This window comes from Thamnophis sirtalis, unplaced genomic scaffold (genome assembly GCF_051295495.1).
Source record: "Thamnophis sirtalis isolate CommonGarterSnake01/CBP01778 unplaced genomic scaffold, rThaSir2_p1.2 scaffold_1, whole genome shotgun sequence".
NCBI classification, from domain to species: Eukaryota; Metazoa; Chordata; class Lepidosauria; order Squamata; family Natricidae; genus Thamnophis; species Thamnophis sirtalis.
Window position 1 is genome coordinate 148,222,375 of NW_028261381.1, and position 23,646 is coordinate 148,246,020.

At 37.1% G+C, this 23,646-nt stretch overlaps 1 protein-coding gene across 1 annotated transcript; it reads right to left on the reverse strand.

The window, feature by feature from the left end:
* Positions 1-461: 461 nt before the first annotated feature.
* Positions 462-22,977, reverse strand: PPP1R36 (protein phosphatase 1 regulatory subunit 36). The gene is made up of 11 exons (XM_087727299.1): positions 22,681-22,977; positions 21,321-21,385; positions 20,601-20,696; positions 19,523-19,641; positions 17,146-17,212; positions 11,797-11,895; positions 9,163-9,303; positions 3,760-3,802; positions 3,250-3,446; positions 2,540-2,734; positions 462-1,035 (listed from the first exon to the last, which is right to left on the reverse strand). The coding sequence occupies exons 1-11, from the start codon at positions 22,726-22,728 to the stop codon at positions 801-803; spliced, it is 1,305 nt and encodes a 434-aa protein (XP_087583425.1). The 5' UTR covers positions 22,729-22,977; the 3' UTR covers positions 462-800.
* Positions 22,978-23,646: the final 669 nt, after the last annotated feature.

Here is a 23,646-nt window from a genome sequence, read left to right on the forward strand (position 1 = left end):
CAGTAAAATTGTCTTGCTACATTTGTATTGAACATGAATACGAGAACAGAATAAGAGTTAGAAGGGATGTTGGGGGTCTTCTAGTTCAACCCCCTGCTCAAGCATTCTATTCTACTATACTATTCCAGACAAGTGGTTGTCCAGCCTCTTCTTACACATTAATTAATTACACATTGTCTTCCACATTAAGTACCACTTCTGTCTAAAGTAAATATACTCTTGCCTATGTCTCTTATGATTTTAATATACTTTTACCTGTTTGAAAACCATACCATTTGATTAATTATATAATACATTCCTTTGAAAGATCTAAAATATTTGCAAAACCAGTATGTCAACAGAAACTTTAAATGTGTCTGATTGTGTTATGTTGAACTCAAGCAACTGAGTCAGTTGGACTAAAGCAAACCATGGTTTAACAGACATAATTTACAAACTTAGTATATACTGGGTATTCAAAGTTCCAGTTTAAACTGCTTTATTAGTCATAAATAATTCATGTATGAGTAGAAATGCCTTCAGATATTCAAATTACAAATATTTAAAGTTAGTTTACATTCCCAGCATTTTTTGGCTGAATACGTAAAGCAGTTAAACTGGTACAAATCAAACAAGTGTTTATAGTATTTGTCATCATCATGAGGATTTTTCATTTATTATTTTGGGCAGCATTGTGACATTTAATAGTATTAAACTGGCCATATTTTCTCAGGCATAAGTAATGGATAGAATCAAAAGTTAATTAGAAAGCTGCCAAGAGATTTAATACATGGACATTCTATCCCTCATACAAGCATATATTACTGGGGATTTTCAATGTAGTCTCCTTCAGTCGTAGCCCGTGAAACTGCCAGAGATTGGTGACTCATACCGCTTTGAATACCCCTGCTAGTGGCTGAGGTTATTTCTTGTGACATTACTGTAGAGACACTTTCTTCGAGATTCTCCCCATTTTCCTTCTCATCCTCCGTGCTTCCAATTGGTAAAAGTGTATGAGGGACAAACTTGTTACGGTTAGACCCAATAATGCCAATCCTGTTGCAGGAGAAAAAACGGATGTTAAATACACTCAAGAGTTCAATATGCAATCTTCAACTCATTGGAGGAAAGCAACTGTAAATGTAGTGAAGTATATGAAAATAAAGCAAGTTAATTCAGTAGTAAAGAGGCAATAATCTTCTCGTCACTCAAATAGGATTGGCAAAACTTTGTAAGATCTGTTTCATCACAACTGAAAACTGGATTGAATAAATAAAAATATAGCCACCCAAGAGATCTAAGCAAGGCTACAAACAATGGTGTAGTTGATAAGAACATAAGAATACAGCAAAGGAGATACAAGTTTAAATTTGTGCTTAGCACAAATTCAGAGACTTACATCAATCAACATCTTTTGGAATATCGCACACAAAGTGCTATGAAGATCAAATGAGAAAGGGGAAGGGAGAAAGCACACACAGTAAATTGTCCTGAGCTTCTTAAACAAAGGCTGGCATAAAAATAGTGATACATGAGACGTGGTTGAGTTTCTGGCTCTTTCCGCATGTTTTTAGTAAAACTCATCAAAATGAGAGATACGTCACAAAAGCTGTTCAGTTGACTGAATATTTCTAGTCAAAATATATTTGATATTGAATATATTTACCTTGTTAGCATTTCTCCCAAACATGAAGTATGTTACTTTTTCAGCATGAAGTGTGCTACTTTTTTCTTGCTTTTCCTAACTCTACCATCTGTTCAAGATGAACTTAAAATGGGAAAAGATTCTGGGAATTCCAGATAAATAGGAAAAAGGTGTTCCATGAGCCATTTTTTTTTAGCAACCAAGATCTTATTTGCCTACCATGTTTTAAGCATAAGCCTCCAAATGTAATGTATGAAATGAATGAGTTTGAAAATATGAATCATGCAGATCTATTTATTGAAAATAAACCTATTTGGAGTTGTTCCATTTGGATATAGAGCTGGCAGCAGCACATGGATTGGCCATTGCAGGAGTCTGGCTGGCTGGTGGTGCTGGTGAGAGGACCTTTTTGCCTGTTGGGATTGTTTGGCCAGTATACATTCTGTTGAGATGTCTAGACTGCAGTGGCAACAGCATTATGAAACATCAGTGACTTGATGCCAATGTGGCTTATACCAGAGATGGACAGTGTGGTGTGTGGTCTGCAATTTTGAATGCAACCTGGAATTTGAATTACTCTTAGATTTCCCCTTTTGGAGTGTTATCCCTCTGGAAAGCCATTTAAACGTGCTTTTTTCACCCACCTTGGAAATCCCAAGAGAGCTTGCATGATACGAGATTAACTTATGTTTCTTTTCCCGTTTTCTTTTGTTTTATTTGTTTATTTTACATATTTATTTTATATGTTTATTTTATTTAGTTTTGATTATTTTTAGACTGTTATGGTATGGAGTTTTGTTGTGTTGTATGTTGCATGGAAACATATGACATAGGTAGCTATATAAATATGCTAACTAAAATTAAATAAACACTGCATGACACTGCATAATGTGTGAAACTGAAGTTATTTCTTACTTGGTGGGTGACACAATAGAAAACAACTCTGGTAATTCTTCTGGAATATAACGTGGGGCAGTTTTGCTGGGACGAAGATAATGGTCCTGAAACAGATATTGAGCACTATCTTTAGCCAGAGGCAGCAAAGTACTAAGCACTGGTGATCGTTGATCCATGACGCTTCTTATGGCTGGCTGCTTAACATCTGTTCTCCTTTAAGAACAAAAAATAAACAACGTCAGAAAAAAGTAATAATGGGAGTTGTCAGAAAGCAAAAAAATTTTTTGTATAAGATCCATGGAGCCAGACATGGTAACATTGTCACATTCAACCAACAAGAGCAAAGCATACTTTTTCTATCCCGGAACAAATTGTCATATATATTTCAACATAGTTCAATATGAATTTGGAAAAACTGGGTGTGGCAAGCATATAGGGATTAGCAAACATGATATCTCCCTCCAATCCCTGATGCAGTTTTACAACTTTGAAGAAAGTGTAAGTTAAAGAAATGATATTTAAGCAAACATGCCTAAATTAAAAAAAAAACAATCTAAAATATGAAGAGAGAGGCAATCTGCAGCCTAGCATTTTGAAATGTTATGCTTGTGAGAGCAAGTACGCATGTATGAAACTCTACCTATAACATCTTTAATTTCTATTATAAGATTTCCCTATTAAAATTGACAAAATGGTAGGTTGGGTCAGAGAGAGAATTTAAGACTTACTTGCGAAAGGCAAATGTGGCTTTCAACAATTGTTTGGTAATATCTGTTTTCATTTCCCTGCTATATTTGGTTCTCTCTCTTAAAGCAGAATTGAATATATTTGACCGGAGCAATCTACCAACTTCTTGCTGGATTTCCTTGAAATTTTTCTGTCTGAATGTCACAAAAGCTACGTAGGATGCAAAGTTGTACAAGCACTAAAAGCAAACAGGAATATAACTTTTTCTACTTAAAGTACATTGAAAAATAAAAATTACAATTATACTGAATGAACAAAGGGAAGATTGCATTTTTAGTCTTTTCAGCATATAGAAACTAATAAAAATGTCTTTTCAGTTTAGGACATGTTGGTCATGAACGGCTTTTATTTTTTATTGACTTTCTGGTGACATACTGTATGTGATACATTACAGCTCAAAACCTGGTCCATCTGAATTTTTTTCCTTCATAATCACACAAAATTTAGATACAATTAATTTTATCTTAGGGTAAATGTTAGCCACTACTTACCTCGAAGAATTCCCTGTCTTTTCGAGATGATGATATTTTCTTTCTAAAACAAGGAAAAGAAGTAGCAAAGTCTTAAGCATAAAACTCTCTATATTCTGCAATTGTCTTGTACAAGAGTATATTACAGAAGTACTTCTTTTACAAATCATCAGTGACAGCAATTGGACCCAGAATTTTCATTATTAAGCAACACAGTTGTAAAGCATGATGTCACACGACTACACTACTTAACAATGGAAATTCTGGCACTCCCAGTTGCCATCATAAAGTAAATCATTGTGAGTTACTAAGTGAGGACATCTTCCCACCATTTGTGACCTTCTGCCAGCTTCCCCATTGATTTTGCTTGAAGGAAGCTGGCTAAGGTTGAAAATGGCCACAGGATGCTACAGTGGCCATAAGTATGATGGCCAGTCATTACTACCACTCATTCAGCACCATCATAAGTTCGGTCATTCAACAAAAGGACCACCTGTAATATGGTATCTACCATACTGCATTGTTATATCTGAAAGCAAGATAAAGTTTTGATAGTCATATGCAAATATAAACAGGCCCTTGTTTCCTGTTTCATAGTTCACAGTACACTGTGTTCACAGTACACTGTTTCATAGTTCATAGTACACTGAAACAAAGATTTTCCTTCGGGAGAGGAGAGAAATTATTCTAAAATATTGTTTCTTAATATTTTTTAAAATTGTTTTTAGGCTTCACATACTGTACCTTTTCCTTACCCATCAGACATATATGGAGGTTCTCAATCATCCAGGTCATGGTTGTGTCAGCCCTGGAACCCCTCTTTTTATTTGGAGCTTCAGGGCTGCCACATTTTGTGCCCTGGGAAATCGGTAGGGGGATTTGCAAGGAGTTGGTGGAGATATACTGTACAGCCATAATGTTCTTTTCTTTGGGAGTCACAGATGTTCAGCCTGCACCTGGATAGGAGTGACTGGGGGCTGTCTCCAATTGGGATGGTGAATTGATTGGAACATATAATGGACATGTAGGTGCAGGGGATGGGTCTTTGACTTTCTTTTGGGTGGAGAAAACCTGGAAACTTTCAGATTCATGTTTTCCCAGGTGTGCCAATATGACATCTCTAATAAAATGGAACTTTGAGGAATTGCCAGCCTCGAAGTCTTCTTTCGTTGGGGATGTTACTTGGAACCCTGACAGGTTGTCCAAAAGGTGCTGACTAAAAGGCAACTGGACTTTCTTGGTTTTTTTCCATAATAACGTTTCGCTTCTCATCCAAGAGAACTGAAGAAGGTTCTTGGATGAGAAGTTAAATGTTTTCAAGGGGAAAAAAACCAAGAAAGTCCAATTGACTTTTGAACAGCATCTTTGTGTTACCCATCAGACCACTACAAAGTTCCCTTATGTCCTCGGGTGATTTATTTCACTTATTATTTTCCCCTTTCTGTAACTATGTGGTGGAAGTGGATTGGGGTGGGGAAATAATTAAATCCCTGAAATGCACTCTTCAAAGCTAGACTTTCCAGCTGGGTCACTAAACAACCTTACTCATGTAGCTTTTTGCATGGATAGCAGTGGGATAGGTTTCCACCTAAAATTAACAACAGAGTCAGCATGGTTCTTTCAGCCTAATCAAGAAAAGGAAGAACACTCCCCAGCTGCAAGCAATGAGGACGGCTTAATCCAATGTTGCTGAATGTGCACCTGGGCAATACTTTCAGGTAAAAGGTGTGGCATTCATTTTATATACTTACAAATAACTAGCTATACAATGTACGGAGGGTATAGAATGGGTTCTGGTTTTAAAAATAAAATCAATACATGGAAAGTTGTACTGAATGCTCTGTCAAGATGAGACCCTGATTGGATGACTCTGATTAGAATAAAATTATTGGGAAGAGAGGTTGCTGAAAGGAACAGGTTAAGTTCCTTTCACTTGCTGAGAACTCCCAACACTATTTTCCATTCAGTTACCTTCATTATAACCACTAACCAGTGCTGAGTTTCCCACATTTTGATGTGGAAAATGTATTAATATTGTTGCTTAAAATCCAACTCCTTCATTGTTTCTGACAGCTGAAATTATTCTCTATGAAGCTTTCAACACCACACCTAGTTTGCTTTGCAAATCTGCTGTGGTGCCTCCCACAAATAATCAAGCAGATTTCTCATTCTGGGCCAGTTCACACATGTAGCACAAACCATAGTGCAGTGAGATCATGAACACTTAAGGTGACAAAACTAAATAGTACTGCTGCAGTCTCTTATGCTAAATACACATTTCCTCCCTGAAGATAAAAACACCACTGAAAAATCCTAGCACGGCTTCCCCAGGGTCCCTTAGATATATGAACTTCAACTTTCGGTATTCCCCAGATGGCATTGCTATTGTTAAGAATTCTAAGAATTAAACTCCACATATTTGGGAGAACCGAATGGGGATCCTAAAATACTAGGGACAAGCCGGGTTAAAATATTCCTTACTGTTGTGATATGATTTTATTGTATTATATTAAGAGGTGTTTAGTACTTGTTTATTTCTCTTTCTAAGTCTATTCTTCTCATCACTACCACCTGTTTAAAATCTGAAATGGAACTGTTCATTCTGCCATCTCATCTTGTAGTTTGTGTGCAACAAGCAACTTGGACACTTAAAATAGATCTTCTAACCTTTACTCTGTCCCTTGGCAATTCAACAGGCCAGGATCAGCAAATCTGTTGGCCATAAATTTCTTATAGCAGCCTAGACAAAAGGATAAAAGATCTGTGCATATTTAGTAGATGTATAGATGAGAAATAAGCATCCAGGATCTGGGTTATATGCAATTCTAAAAGTCAGAGTTTGCAGATCAAAGAGGCCTCTTTAACCATGATTACTGAAAACTAACAACACAGAATTTATACCACTTCATGTGGGAAACATGAATACTGCAATTTTAAAATCTAAAATAGCAAATCATGGGTAAAGCAACAAAGAAAATCCCCCAAATTCCCCTAATCTAGCCATACCCATATGCATAATGTGATTTCACTCAATAGGTAGTCCTCATTATGTAAAAAATAGTAAGGTTGCCATTCTAGTCTTTATGAATAAATGATAGAATGTCCAGGTATGGAAATGGGTTGAATTTTTACATAAAGTAAAAATGCTCACAAATGAATGCCAATTTTTCGTGTCCTAGGATAATGATGCGAGATCGAATTTGAATCGATCACTGGGACCAGAAATTTACTTTTCTAAGCTTTCCGACTCATGCTGGGCTCCAGCGTGAGTTAAAAAGCCCAGAAGAGTAAATCTCTGGTCCTGGTGACCAACCCAAATTCAAACTTGCAGGAAAAATACTGCTCAGGACACCTGCATAATATTTAATTTTCTCAACTATCTCTATAGTATGCCCTTGGATCTTCCTCTCTTATCATTTTGTCTTGGACGGTATGTTTTGTTTGGTTTTGTTTTCTGCTGCTTTCCCTCTACTGCTCTCTTTGGTCTTTCTGATAATCATTGGCCTTGCTTACAATTTGATTTGTGCCCCAGGCTTACACTGGCTCAGAGGGTATCTTTTCTGCCAGACTAATCTTCATAAGAGTAGGGGAAATGCACGTGAATGCATTAGAAAGGAGCTTAGTTCGGGGTATCTTCCTTTATTAAAAATGAAGCAACTATTAGTACTTTACAGATTAACCAATCTATAAGTATTCATGGGCAGGAATCCACTTTTAGGTAGTCACAAAGGATTATCCTGAGTTATGTGTTTTATATATACATGAACCAATCTAGGGGGAAGGAAGGAGACTAAACTATAAAATGGTGAGTTTTATGAAAAATAACATGTAGAATATATAGGCAATGATAATTTTCTCATTAATTGTGACCTTTCACTAAATAGTTGCTGAGAGAAAACACAGATGTTCTTTCAGAGGTACATTATTTAAAATAGTACATCATGGCTTGAATAATTACATTCAGGTAATAAGTATTTCTCAGACATTCATAAAAAGTTAAGGAACCTAATGAAAGGGCCTTTCCCCAGTACCAAGCCCCAGTGCTAGTCCACACCCTTGAGCAGGTGGAAAATTGTCCTAACTTGAGTTGCTATTTGCAATATCTCATCTGTCTTTCCTCCAAGGTAATGATTTCACAAATGCTGAAACAGCTTTTGAATGATATGAAGAAAAAGGAGGAGGTCATTTAAGGAAGTCTAAACTATGTTTCATTCGTGGATTGGGACCAGGTGAATGCAGTGTTAAGGGGATAAACCCACATTTATGCTGTAATTAAGTACAAATGAGGACATAGCTGTAAACATATTGTTGCTGGTGGTATGATGTCCAGAGTCAGATTCAGTGAGATGTCAATTTGCTAAGCAGGTTTTTGGGTTGGGTTTTTTTTTTTTTTTTTTGCTAAAGCAGACATAGGTAGTTCTCAATTTATAACCATAATTGACCCTGAAATTTACATTGCTAAATGAGAAATTTGTTACCTGAGTTTTGCCCCATTTTACAACTTTTCTTGCCACAATTAAGATAATCACTGAAGTTGTTAAGTTAGTTACACAGTGAATCTGGCTTCCCCATTGACTTTGCTTATCAGAAGGTTGCAAAAGGTGACCATGTGACCCTGGGATACTGCAACTGCTGTAAATGGGAGTCAGTTGTCAAGCATCCGAATGAAAATCACATGACCATGGAGATGCTGCAGTGGTCATAAGAGTGAAAAATGGGCATGTATCTTTTTGCAGTGCCATGATGACTTCAAATGGCCAGTAAGTGAACTGTTGTAAGTCAAGGACTACCTTTAATAGAACTGCAATATGCACAATCCCAGTAAGTGGGATAGCACCTTTCCCCCTCACTTTTTCCTTCCCATTCCCCTCCCCTACACTTTCCATATTTTCTTTTGTATTTCTCTATCCTGTGGTATTAATAAATAAACAAACTAAATTTATGACAACCCACATTGGTTGGCTGTGTATACTTCCTAGTAAGGATCCCAAAAATGGGAACTTCACTTTTTGGTTAACAAAACTGCCTACTGTTATTTTGTCTCTTTTCCAGCCTTACTTCCACTCAGAAAATAGTTTATCTGCCTTCAATTCTTTCTTGCCTATAGCCATTTATACATAGTGTATAGGACTTGACATCACATTTAGATCATAACATGACATCACATTTAGAACATTATTTCAGGAGGTATATCCAGGGAAATAGTTCAGCATGCAATTACCCGCACACATTTATGAAATGTGGTAGTGGAAGTAGATTTATACCCCTTGTGCATTGTCTCACCACTTCATTGTTTCTTTTCACATCAAAAATATTCATGAAGAAAAGACAGAATAGGTGCAGGTCTTCTGATGGGCAGTATGAGAAAACATCCATTTGGAATCATTCAGAGTAAATATTTTCTAGGCACAACCATTTCCTTACTTTCCACAAGCCATGTGATGCTGATCAGACATTCCCAGTCCAAGGATAAGGATACAGTACATTTCAGCAAGGTGCTTTTTGGTCACTGCTAGCTTCATTTGGTTTTCCTTCAATTCTTTTTTTTCTAGGATGCTGGGCTTTCTGTTTGACAAAAAATAGATAAAAAATAATGGATTTTAAAAATTTGTTTAAAGGATTGTTTAAATCTGTTCTGGGGAACATTTTCTTGAAAGTATCTATAAGAAGCTGAATGTATATTGATAGATAGGTCTGACAGAACAAGCAAAAGGTGAGTTGAGCTACCCATTCTCTTCTTTTTTGACATCTTTTCATCTCTTCTGGATACTTTGTTCTTTCCCTCCACATGCAGCAGACTGTAGAGGAAGAGATATATTGCTCAGAACTGATCATTTTCAGACACTTTTTCAAATCAAATAAAGACATAGAGTCAATGTGGTCTAGGCTGTTCAATTCACCTTTAGTGCATTTCCAATCTTCTAATCTCAATTAGAAAATCAGAAATGTTATGTCAACACTGGGAATTTCTGAGTTAATGAAAGAAAGCATTGTAAACACCGCATCATAAAAGTCACCTACCCAATTTATTAAGAATCTAATTATTAAAATAGTTCTTTTATACTAGATTACCATTAATAGAACTAGAATACAACTCAAAGAAGCAGCTGAAAGGATAGTACTAGAATATTCTACATAGGTCAAGAGAAGGAAGAAAACAATGCTGACGTTTTCAAAATGATTTGACTTACAACAGTTCATTTAGTGACTGTCTGAAGTTACAACAGCACTGAAAAAGTGACTTATGACCATTTTTCACACTTATGATTATTGGAGCACCCTCATGGTCATGTGATCGAAATTCAGACGCTTGGCAACTGACTCATATGCATGATGGTAGCAGTGTCCCAGGGTCAACTTTTGTGACCTTCTAATAAGCAAAGTCAATGGGGAAGCCAGATTCACTTAACTATCATATAACTAACTTAACAACAATGGTGATTCACTTGCAAAATGGGGCAAAACTCATTTAACAAATGTCTCACTTAGAAACATAAATTTTGGGTTCAATTGTGGGCATAAGTCGAGGACTACCTGTAGTCCTTTCATTTTTGTACATTAGAAATACATATTCAGATCCAGATACTGGCTTGACCACTTTTAAAACAGGATTGGGTAAATCGTATCAATTTTTAAAGTTGTGATAGAAGAAACCTAAAAAGGACCAAAGGATAGAGAATCAGAGAGGTAGACCATTAAGAGGTGTTGAATCAAATATTTTTAAAGAGGACACTGCAAATAACTAAAGAAAGAATGAGGTCATGAAGAGATGGGAGGATGAAAACTACAGAATATGGAGGCTTCATGGGAAAGGGATGGGAGGATGAAAGCTTTATGGATGGAGTTCTAGGAGGCACTGTGGAACTTCAAAACATATGGCTTTAACCAGCAAGCCTGTCATAAGATCATCAAGAAGAGAACACAGAGCCTGAAAGCATTTCATAATTTACCTATTCTCTCTTATTATACTGTATAAGGTGACCAATTGCATAGCACTGTTGTCCATATAGCTTGATGTTTTTGTCTTCTCTTACTGGAATTAATTCTTTTGTCTTCTTTTGAATTAATACTACTTTCCCAATGAGATATTGGCACTACAGAGAATTAAAATAGAGAGCTTCTTAATATCAAGTATTCTTTGAAGCACTGAGCCCTGGCCATTCCTCCTTAAGCAAGGCAGGTCTTTATCATCGTGCTAAATAAAAATTAATTACAAGAGTATGTTTTGTGGACTAAAAGAGTATATGCTGTAACCTACATTACTATGCACTACTTGCTATTTCCCCAGGTCATAAAGCAATATCACTGGAGCCAATTTGATGACTAAAATTTATCTTAGCCTCTTCTCTGACTTCAGCAGGTATTTCAGATTCACAAAGGGCTAGAAACTTGTTTTTCAAGCTGCATTTCCCAGGGTAGAATTAAGTAATTTACACTTAGAAAGTTCTTGCTCCTACAAATTGATTACATTTTCACTTTGAGCTAAATCTAAATCTACATTCTTGCTACAGAATTTGGAATCTTTTGACACTGAAAAATGTGTGCAGATTTGTAAAATGGGATAAGGGCATTGTATTCTGAGCAACCTGGTCTCTGAATGCGAGACCTTCTGTTGATGGAGAAAGCTTTTTGCAGTCTAGCAAAGGTCAAACCAACAAATCCTCTGAGTGCACAAAGTCTAAAGAAAGACACTTTACCTTTGGAACGAGCTCCCCGTGGAGATTCGTACCCTCTCCACCGTCCAGGCCTTCCGCACAGCCCTTAAGAACTGGCTAGCCCGTCAGGCCTGGGGACAAGGATAGCCGCCCCTCCCGAATGATGAATGTATGTTGCTTATTACTTTTATTATATGTGTCTATGTCATTGTTTGTGTTCCCCCTCCCTGATTTTATGTGAGCCGCCCTGAGTCCCCTCAGGGAAAAGGGCGGCCTACAAATGTTAATAAAATCTAAAAAAAAAAAAAATCTAAATCTTAGGACCAAGACTTCACATACAATATTATGTATGTGCTGTAGTTATGGGAGTCTGTTTAGAAAAACATAAAAGTAAGTTACTTACCCCATAAAAGACTTGGGTTTCATCTCCAGGGTTATTTTCTCCAGATAAAAAGAAATATAGTACAACAATGCCATGAGGAAATCATCCAACTGCTTACACCTAGAACAAATTTAAAAGTCACATGTTGCGAAAGAGGGTTTTACTAGAAACTGGGTACTAGGATTTGGGAAATAATTTTTGCTTCAGGCACAATGATTTTTACCATCCTCATTCAGAGACAGGGATCTATCCAGCTCCCATTGGATGTTTTGAGCTTCTGAAGGCCTTTCCCCTGGCTCTGAATACTGCCTTTCAAAGTTGTTCTGCTTTCAGGGATAGGAGAGGCCAATTCTTTCAAAATACATTCTTACCCCTCCCACCATATCAAAGTTCTATGGAGCAGCTCCATGCAATCAATTACCTAGTGAAGAAAGAAATATATCTCTATATTTCTCCTGCCACAACTGCCAGATCTGACAACAGGTCCCCAGGCTGCCAGGTCTCAGAGAAATGGCAAGAGCAGTTAAGGACAAGCTGACTTCCCCATCAAGTCAATAATCATGTAGAACTGAACTGTGCAATTGGGTGCCTATAGGTAGAACTTGATTCCCATTGCCAGCACCTGTCGGCCAGTCTTAAAGATTGCTGGCATCTGCTGTGGAGGGGGAGCATACTACTTTGGTGGGAAGGCCACAGTGTTCCATGCGCCTTTGATGTTTAGTTATATCGACCACATGACCATGGAGATGTCTTCAGACAGCATTGGCTCTTCAGCTTTGAAGCAGAGATGACCACTATCCCCTAGAATTGGGAATGACTAGCACATAGCAATAGCAATAGCAGTAGACTTATATACCGCTTCATAGGGCTTTCAGCCCGCTCTAAGCGGTTTACAGAGAGTCAGCATATTGCCCCCAACAATCTGGGTCCTCATTTTACCCACCTCGGAAGGATGGAAGGCTGAGTCAACCCTGAGCCGGTGGGATTTGAACCGCTGAACTGCTGATCTAGCAGTAGCATGCAGTGCTGCATTTAACCACTGCGCCACCTTGGCTCCTATGTGTGAGGGGAACCTTTACCTTTAAGAAGAGCTAAAGGTTCTAGTCTAAAAATAATGCCAGTATTGATTGGTCCAGGAGAAAGCAGAGAAGTGAGATGGAAGAGCCCTTTCCTTTACATCACACCATACCTGCCAGACAGGCCAATGTTTAGATTTGCCCTGGTCCTTTTCTAAGGCCTTAAGGACTGTCAATAAGCTTGGGATCTAGATGTAGGACACAGGCTATGCAATGTTATTGTTATAGCCAATTACACAGGCTATACAATGCTGTCGATTTTGTTTTTTATCCATGTTATTTATGCTGGTTACGTGTTCTTTTTATTATGTTTGACTGTATTTCTAACTTCTACTAGCTGTCTGGAGTAATGAATTTGAGGTAGGCAGCCATCTAAAATGAATGAATGAATGAATGACTCTACATTTATGTCAAAAGGAGCCCAACTGCCAGCTGATATACATGTGCCCAAAATACTGATGCCAAACCAAAGCAAACCCACCAATAGAATTTGTTTCCTCCCCAATCATAGTTTCAACTCATGTTAATAAGAGAAGAGTCTTTTTTCCCCAAGGTCACCCTGGATAGTTTTGGACTATTACATGTCCAAAACATGTTGGTCAGTCAAAATACTTTTTAAAACACCTTTAAAGATCTCTTTCTCTTGCAGAGAGTTTCTAGTGAGGCAAGGCATATTTTCTCACTCCATGCAGATTGGAGGGGCATTACAGCCAAAAAGCAGTTGTATGTAAAGTCCAATCTGCCAGAATTCTCTCTGAAACAAAGAGAGATCTGAAGATTGCTCATAGGCATTCCTCAACAGCTGGATTTTGTGAACACACAGCAGAAATTGATGCCTCTACAGCCGTTTGCCATCAGTTGAGAGTCATGGGTTCCATCATGCTCTGAGCTATAAATGCAGCTTTTCATGGACTTAAGGTTTCATCAAATCTCATCTTTTTAAATCACTTTGGACTTTATTTTTTGTACAGCTTCTTTAAGATTGATAAACCTTCAGAATTGCAAGCCTCAAATTGCTTCGTGAGTTTTCCTTCAATCTGTTTCAAAAGAAAGGAAACTAAGATTTGCTTTGTAAGATATTTTTTGTAACTGGCAATATACAGCAAAGTACTTCAGAGTTTAAAGAGTTCAAATGCTAACTAAGCCTTTGTAAAACTGATTTAAAGAAAGGCTTTGAAATTAATTAGATCCTCTCCTGTGGGAAAACGTTTTGTTTACATTTTGCAAACAAGACTCTTAAGATCTATTACTAAAGCATATGACAGCAACTTTAAAGGGAAATGTTTGATTTGTGAGGATATGAAGTGCTTCAGCTTCTCAACTCTCTCCTGGAACTTAAATTGCTACTGAAGATGAACAAATCCCTTTGAAGACAATCAAAATGGTCTTTCAGATGGACTTAAAAATTACAAGAGCTCAAAATACTGGATTTACAAGTGGAAATGGATGAATACTTAAAAATCCAAAAGAACACACAAATAATGTACTTTAAAAATTATACGGACTATCATTTTACGTTGAAATATAAGAGACGTACTGGAATTACTTAATAGAAATTATGAATGGATTTGGATAAATATGATGAAATTTGGGAGAAAAGCCAAAGAAAATATTTTTAAAAAACAGAAGTTAGAATGTATCTATAGACTTAAGAATGACTGGGAGGAAAAAGGAAAAAAGCTTCAAATTCAAATAAATTCATTTATTTGATTGTGATTAAATGACGAGTTGCTATCTTTCGTGATGTTTAATGGATATGTGGATTAAATTGTTTCTCTTTTAGAAATATTCAATGATGTAATGGATTAATTTGTAACATTTATACTATCAATGTTTGAATATTTAAGGGATTATTTCTGGTAATGTTTAAATTGAATAAATCAATAAATGTTTAATAGCTTTCAATTCCATTATTTTTGTAATGTTTAATTGTTAAGAGAGGGGTGAAGATGATTTGGAGTAAATGGAAAGGTGATTTATATATTTAGAATGCTAGCAATTTTATTGATTTTTACTGGATCTCTGTTGATCAATAAGGGGAGCGGATTTAAAGAGGGTTTATATTTAACAGACAACAATAAATTGTTCAGTATTGATATGTTTGCTGATGATAAAGGGGAAAGTTTATTTTTACTACTATCTTTTTTGGGGGAGGGCCATTTTTCCGAGAGATGGAGGGGTATGTGGTTTCTTTGTAGTGTTTATTTAATATAATTCTTAATAACAAGAAAGTAAACACTATTAAATATGAAACAACTAGATTAACTACATTTATTTAATTTCATCTTAATTCAATTTATATTTATATGTTGTTTTTATCTGCCTCCACCACTTCTTTGTTTGGCCTCTTTAAAGCACAGATTAGCAGGATAAAAATTCTGTTTACCTTTATAATAGAGTCAAAGCATATACAAATAAAGTAACACCATACTATCTTGATGTTTGTATTCCCCCCTTCCCAGTTTTATGTGAGCCGCCCTGAGTCCCCTCAGGGAAAAGGGCGGCCTACAAATTCTAATAAAACTCTAAAAAAAAATACTGATTCCTTATTTATACCAGTATCTTGGGCTTTCTATTTTTTCCCTTGTGTAGTTTATTACAGTTGAAGCTGAAAAGATAGAAGACAAGATGTCCAGAAATGAAATAATTTGGGAGTTTGTTTGGGATCTGGTTCTGTTTTTGTAATAGCATTAAGGTCTGGTGAATGTTAAGGACAATCTGTAGGAGTTATTAGTGAAGTACATTAATGATAGTTGGTGGAAGTTGAAAGACAGAGAAAGAGTTTAAGCGTCTTTGGACCCCCTGTCAGATATGAATGGCTATAACAGAGATTAAGGGCTACAAGAGACAGCAACAGGCACAGCCTTGACAGTGGTCTCCTGAGCTATTCAGGATACTCTATATTATCAATCTGGCCAGGAGTAAGACTGGAGTGGGCTGCTGATCGGGTAGTTTGGAAGGGTAGTGGCAAAATGTTGGGAATCACTTGTTCAATGGTGTACAGCTGTAAAAGACTCAGCTGTAGAAGAAGATGCTTGGTTCAAATGAGAGCTTAATCACCTCAGAATAAAAAACAACATTAGTCTTGGATCCAGTTGTGCCTATTCAGGTGTTATTAATTTGTTGGTTAAATGTGTATGCCACTTGATTCCCAACACCTCTAGGCAGTTTCTTGTCTTGGGATCCTAGGAGCTTCCTGGTTTTCAAAGTAACACCTGGAGATTAAAATGGAAATTAACTCCTGAAGATATTTTGAGGGATGTTGGAGAAAGTCGAAGAACAAAGCTAAGGAAGAGCTCAGTGATGCAGTGGTTAGAATGCAGTACTGCAGGCTACTTCTGCTGACTTTCGGCTGCCTGCAATTTGGCAGATTGAATTTTCACCATGCTCAAGGTTGGCTCAGCCGTCCATCCTTCCAAGGTGAGTAAAATGAGAATCCAGATTGTTGGAGGCAATATGCTGACTCTGTACACTGTTTAGAGGGGGCTGTAAAAGCACTGTTAAGCAGTATATAAGTCTAAGTGCTATTGCTAAGCATCAGTGAGAGGTTTTTTTTGTCAAGATAAGGGAAACAGAACAATTATTTGTCTATTCTTATTATTTGTCTAAGAGCCGAGGTGGCGCAGTGGTTAGGGTGCAGTACTGCAGGCCACTTCAGCTGTTATCTGCAGTTCAGTGGTTCAAATCTCACCGGCTCAAGGATGACTCAGCCTTCCATCCTTCCGAGGTGGGTGAAATGAGGACCCAGACTGTGGGGGCGATATGCTGACTCTGTAAACCGCTTAGAGAGGGCTGAAAGCCCTATGAAGCTGTATATAAGTCTAACTGCTATTGCTATTGCTATTCTTATCATGCTTATAGGTAGCCAGCAAGTGCCCCTGTTCAATATAACCCATTTCTTCCTGGGTAAAGAAAGACCAGATAAATATCTGCAGCATCACTGTGACCAATGTTCAAGACATCAGTTGGATAAAGTTGCTTACATCCATTCTGAGATGCACCCTGGCAATGTAAGTCTGTACAATTGAAAGATAGTTTCTGGGTAGATTATCAGGGAAATGTTTAATTCTACTGATCCTAAGAAAGTTGAGAGTATCTTTGATGCTATAAGTATTGCTATCCGATTATTAAATCTATGTGCCTTCTGAATGGTCTAGGCCTTGTGGGAGATAATGTATGGTTGGATCAAGCATTGGTGAATTAACTAATTTGCTTTAACTTACAGCTTCTGGTTTGGCTCTTAAATGAAAACACACAAGCTTCTAATCATATAAAAGAAATACTCAATATGTACCTCATAACTAAGGAGAAAGAAGAAATGTGAATGGAATCATCTTCATGTGCCAGAAATAAAGCAGCATCTGAAAAATTTCCCAAAGAAAGAAAAGTATAATGAGCCAGTCTGCTTAATCCAACCTTTCCAGAAATTTGGAAGCATCCGCCAAGGCCCTCCACTTTGCAAGAAGCAGAAATTTGGTAGCACCTATTAAGGCCTTTCATGTTATAAGAAACCCAATCTAATGCTCAGAACATCGTGGACCTGATTTTCTTGCACAATGTCACTGTTTACCTGCCTTCTTTAAACCAATAAAAAACTTTAAATGGGATGGAAAGCTGCATCCTTTATAGAAGAACCCAGATAGATACACAAAGGTGCTAAAATCTATAGGGTAAAGTCAGCTTATTACAGTCTTAGAGCAATACAGAACAATCTGTGATCTATAGGGCAGGGATTGGTATCTTGCCCAAACTCCCTCAAAACCTGCACCTGGGATGAACCTCATCTCCTTCAAGATATGTCAAATTACACATATCATCATATCCAGCCACTAGGGCAATTAAAATCTTACATAAAGCTGGCTTATATAAAAAATTTTTTTACTATATCCAACTCTTCCTTCATAACAACTCAGGACAATCTACCTATTTTACTTCCTCAAAACACTGAAAAACTAAGCTCTGAAAAACCATAGCTATGACACTTCACAGCTCCTTCAAATATTTGCATGAACTGCAGTAAATCAGCTCATTAAAACAGCAGCATCTTTTTTTATTCAATATCACATGGAAGCTTGAAAAGTCACCTGCTTTAATAAATATTCTGTCTGAATTATTTTCAAAGCATTTCTGAATTATTTTTCAAGGTGGACAGCCCTTTACAAGTAAATTGCAATTTGAACTAGGTTTAAGGCTGAACTTCTATCCTTTGGACCAAGCTAGTTTTATTATAAATGCTTATTTCTGGTACACATAATAATGAAAGGTAGGATTCTTTCTTTAGAAAAAAAATCTAATCAAATAATAAAATAGTACCACTATATGTCTATTTTTAAAAAATGAAATACAACAATATGGAATATAAAGACACACTGTTTTCCCTTACATTTTCAAATGTACAATTCTGGGAGAACTGCCATATATGATATTTGAGAATTAAAATGAACTTTCATTAAAAAAAATCAGGAAAGATAAATATGTGTAACAATTCAATCTTACCCTGACTCCTCTCAGGAGAAAAGTGACAAAGTATTTAAGGAAAGCATTAAGGAATGCTTCTATTTCTTTTTACCATATTCTATTTATTAATTCTAAGCTTCCCATGAATCTGCTTTATGAAAGCATATGCTCTATCCCAATCATAAAAACAAGTGACCTTAGAAGATAATGAGAGGTCTGTAAAGAGGCAGATAAAACAGGATGTAACACAGAGTAGTTTTCTTTTATCTTCTGGTACTCTTGTGCTCTTTAATCATAATTATTTGCAGGGCTGGCATCTTTCAGTTGAACACCTGTTCTCTGCACCTTTGGCACTGCACGGAAATGGACAACTATCTTTTTCGATAGAGGGCAGCATTTCTACCGAAGTAATATAAACAAATAAGAAATCTTTCAAACCATTTCAGATCCATATTTGAGTGGAATCTGGATAGTGTTAAGAAGAAGAAAAAATAAAACTGTCCTCAACTTAGGGTCAACTTCTGAGGTGTACATGGTAAAATCCATGGAGTTTTCTTAGCAACTGAACTATATACTAGTGGTTTGTCACTGCCTTTGTTCAGAATATAATACAATACAATAGCAGAGTTGGAAGGGATCTTGGAGGTCTTCTAGTCTAACCCCCTGACTAAGCAGGAAACCCTATACTGTTTCAGGCAAATGGCTATCCAACATCTTCTTAAAGACTTGCAGTGTTAGGGCATTCACAACTTCTGGAGGCAAGCTGTTCCACTGATTAATTGTTCTAACTGTTAGGAAATTTCTCCTCAGTTCTAAGTTGCTTCTCTCCTTGATTAGTTTCCACCCATTGCTTCTTGTTCTACCCTCTGGTGCCTTGGAGAATAGTTTGACTCCCTCTTCTTTGTGGCAACCCCCTGAGATATTGGAACACTGCTATCATGTCTCCCCTAGTCGTCCTTTTCATTAAACTAGACATACCCAGTTCCTGCAACCGTTCTTCATATGTTTTAGTCTCCAGTCCCCTAATCATCTTTGTTGCTCTTCTCTGCACTCTTTCTAGATAATGTTTTTTCAACTTGTAAGTTCAGTTCAGTGGCCTTGGAATTTCTAAATAGTTTCCATCCAAATGCAAACTGGCTTGGCCTGGCTTTGTTTCCAAGCCTGACCCAGTTTCCAAGCCCAGTCATTCAATGTAAGCGTCTTCCCTTACTCACACTTAACATCTTCTAGAGTTATGAGTTCAGACAGTGCTCTCTTGTTTGGCCGAGGTGATTTGTCTTCTCCAGAAGAAACAGACAAGGTAAACAGTTTTCGAAAATAATTAGGACCTGACCTATAGTAAAAAAAAGAATAATGCTTTGTTGTTGTATCTATTTGAAGGCAAAACACACACAACAGTTCTATATAATTCAGGTACATTAAAAAACTGAGGTAGTATTGGAATAGATTACAAAAAGTGAAGAAAGTCCCATGTTAGCTTCTCTATTTCAATTCATATTCTATTTATGCAAAACATGCCTTTGGTGTGCAATAATGTATGGCCTCATTCTCATTATTTAGTTGTAGAATTCTCTGCATCAATGAAAATGGAGTAAAACAAAGTTACTGATCATTAGCATAAAAAGAAAAGATACATGTCTTGAATCACTAAAAATTATATAAAAATTTTACATTTTTCCTGCTTCTTTATCTACCCAACAGTGTCTTTTTCTAGATTTAGTTTACTCCAGATGTGGAGGGTAATGTTTTTCAACCTAGAAAATCACATATTGTTTTTGTACTTTCCTTCACAGAAGCTTATGCCACCTATTTTGCCTCTTAATCTCTTTTCCACTCCCACCCCTAAAAAATCTGAAGAAATTGCATCTCTTTTTGCGTGCATGTAAGACAGAGATAAATAGGTGCTTTAACTTTTGGACGCTTTCCAAAGGCCAAAACATGGGTTTAAAGTATCAGATCTATTCATTCTAAGGAGGCTATGATCAATAATCAACTCAAAGATTGGAATTGCTAGAATAATTTTATATATATTAAGGCACATGATCAATGGCAGCCCAACATCAGGGTTTGTTCACCTTGTGCCTCAATTCAGCAGAATTTATCTGGCTGTAAAGTTCTAAAGACGTATACACTGGGATCACATTCATGTACATACTACATATATGAAACAGACAGTCCTTGTTCAGTATTTGAACCCAGGACCTTTCACATCTTAAATGAGATTCATCCACTGCCAAACCCACAAGTCATTGTTAAATAGCCAAACTTTTGTTGCTTTTGAAACAATATCACCTTTCTAGTGGCTTTGCTCCAAGCTCCTGAAATTGGATAGTCTTGCCTTTCTTATTTTTCTCCTTACTGTCCTTAGGTTCTTCCTTAAGCTGGGCACTGCAGAATAAAAAGTCAAATAATTATGAACAGAAAATTCATATGAATAGAGTAAAGCATGCAACTAAAAATGAAATTAGTAGACTGTTTTGCATATTATTATCTCAGATGGATTGGACTGAGACCTCATAACTCCTAGTCAGCACAGGGATCTCTATTGGGGTGGGAATAAGAGGAGCAGTAGTGGGTGCTAAGACAGTGAAACTGGATGCTGTGGGAATAATTGCTTGGCTGATTTAAAATGTCCTGTGCCACTACTACTAATTTTCTTACCAACCAGCTTGTCTGGGGATAAAGATATAATCCTACCAAAACTAAAAAAATATGAGCCTTGACTTAAAATAGCACATACAGAATATTCAGTAGATAATAAAAGGGTTTATGAGAATATAAATTCAACACATTGTCAAATTGGAAAGGGCTGGGTTAAAAATATTTCTATTGCTTTCAGCCACTGGAAAATAACTTATAGAAGTATTAATGATTGATACTTTCAGTATTTCTCATTGTTAATTTGAATTTTCACTGATGTACAATTCTACATGGTTTGTAAATTAGAAGCAGCATAAAATTTGGTAAATTGAAAAATAAAGATGAAAGTCAGAGAGGCAACTGAATCCTTACCATGAAAATTCCAACGTTCTAGTATCTTCTTTCCAGTACCACAAGCCAGGGTTAATTATGGTCAACTGAAAATATTTAAAATAGACCATAGTTTACAAATCAGTTAAACTCAGTAGCTGTGATGTCAAATTTGCATAGAATGTATTTAGAGCTGGAAAAACCCACACCTTTGATCTATGAGAAACCTTTGATCTGTGAGAATTCCCTTCCTTGTAACACAAAGATGATGATCAGGAAGAGATAACACTAATGATGCTAATTAAGATGCTCTGTCCTGTTTCAGAAGATACACAAATCAAAGATGCCAGAGTTGGAGGTTTAACTGATGGTTTTATAACTATTTCTAAACAATATATAAGGGGTTACATATTCTCTGGAGTTTTTGTAGTTCTTCCTTGCATATCCTTGGGTATGTTTGGAACAATGGAACATCATGTCTTTAAACTTTGATCAAAGATTAAACGCCGATTGTCATTCAAGCCTCCTGTTCAAGTCTTTTCAGGGAACCTAACATCTACTTATAAGTTAATTCAGGCAATCAGGTGAAGTGCTGAACCTTATAGGAGCAAGCTGCCTTTGTGCTAATTACCTTGAAGGGAAAGTCTGTCTGCATTTCCGGAGGGCATGAATAGCGCAGTACAACATTCTCTTAAATTTTATTCACAACTAGAATGTCCCCTAACTTAACTTCCAAAGGAGTGGGGGGGAGATATTCAGAGGACATACATTTCTCTGCCAAATGTTCTTTATTTGAGCTGTAGAAATTTAGACAGTAGCAAAGAGGTACGACTTTCAGTCCCTTTTAAATCCTGTTCTGTGTAAACTATATGGAATTAGGAAAAAAAAATTAATATCAGTAGTGATGGGAAAGTCTGCTCCTCTGGTCTAATCCGGTTTATATTTTGCCTATTTAAAAAAAAACCACCTGAAGTCATCTTAAAATGACTGTCCAAAGGAAAACTTTTTAATTTCAATAAGTCTTCTCTCAAAGGTGCTTTTTCAAAAGGCAATTGTACTGGTTTTTGTTTGCCTTTTGGAAAAGCACCTTTGAGATAACTATCACCTGGATGACTGAGAATCTCCACAATCAATGGGACTTATGAGAGAGAGAGAGAGAGAGATCTACACCTACCTACCTACCTACCTACCTACCTACCTACCTACCTACCTACATACATACATACATACATACATACATACATACATACCTATCTTTAATAAAAGGCCCCACCGCCAACAAATTTAGACTCCTTTCTAAAAGTCCTGGGAGGCGAAGGAATCCTTTCCCAGGGCATTCTCCTCCCAAAGCCTCCTCCTAAGAAGTGCAGGTCCGGGCAGCCACATCCAAAGTCTCACTTACCGGCAAATAAACTCCTTTGGGCAGCTCCAAAAACTGTATCTGGGACATGCTGCCGGGGGTTGTTTACCGGAGTATCCCGGCGACCGCTCTCTCGGCCCGTGCGAGCCGCCCCCACCTCTCACCGCCCCCTCCTTCTCGCGGGTCTCCCTCGCGCTGCGGAAGAGCAAAACGGCCTGGCCGAGGGCGGCAGTTTGAACAGTTTTGAAACGGGGGCGAAGGGGGGGGGGGTAGGAGGAGAGAGGTCTCCTAAGAGTAAGATGCAGAAAAAAATTACGAAAATGGCGGCGGCTGAACGAAATAGAACGTTGCGCTTCCCTCTCCATTTGTGTTTTCTGACAGCTGGTTTATTTCAAAATAAATTTATTTTTAGACACTCGTAATTTGCGGATTGTGTTGTATTTTGGAGTGTTGTTTTCACTTTGCCTTCAATGTGTAGGTTTTTTTCTCTCTCTTCCTTTTGTAAACCTCATATAGAAATGTGATGCTCACTGCTTTAGAAATATAACAAATATAGATTTGATGCCAAATACTGTTCCTAGATGTGCCAGGCACGTACCAGTATTTACAGAGGCTGGCGTAGACTTGAGTAGTAGATATAAAATAAAGAAGCAAGTAGTTGTCTAAAAAGTAATGAAGCCAAGTAGGAATATGCCTACTATTATCATATGCTAAAAAGATATAAGTAAAGGGACAGAGTGTTGGCACTGGTTTTGTGCAGCCAGTCACCCAACTTGGTTTTTTTTAAAAGAATAAAGAAAAATCTGACACTCAACCAGTGTTATCCAACATCTTTTCCAGCCTGGAATCAAAACAGGGACAAGTTAGAAAGGATAGAATTGCAGGGATAATTCTGATAACAGAGAGGACAAGAAGTATCTTGAGGTCACCAAATTGATTACCCCAACAATATTCCAGGCCCTCAATGAATTTTCATGTTTTTTAAATGTCATTAGAATTTAATTACAC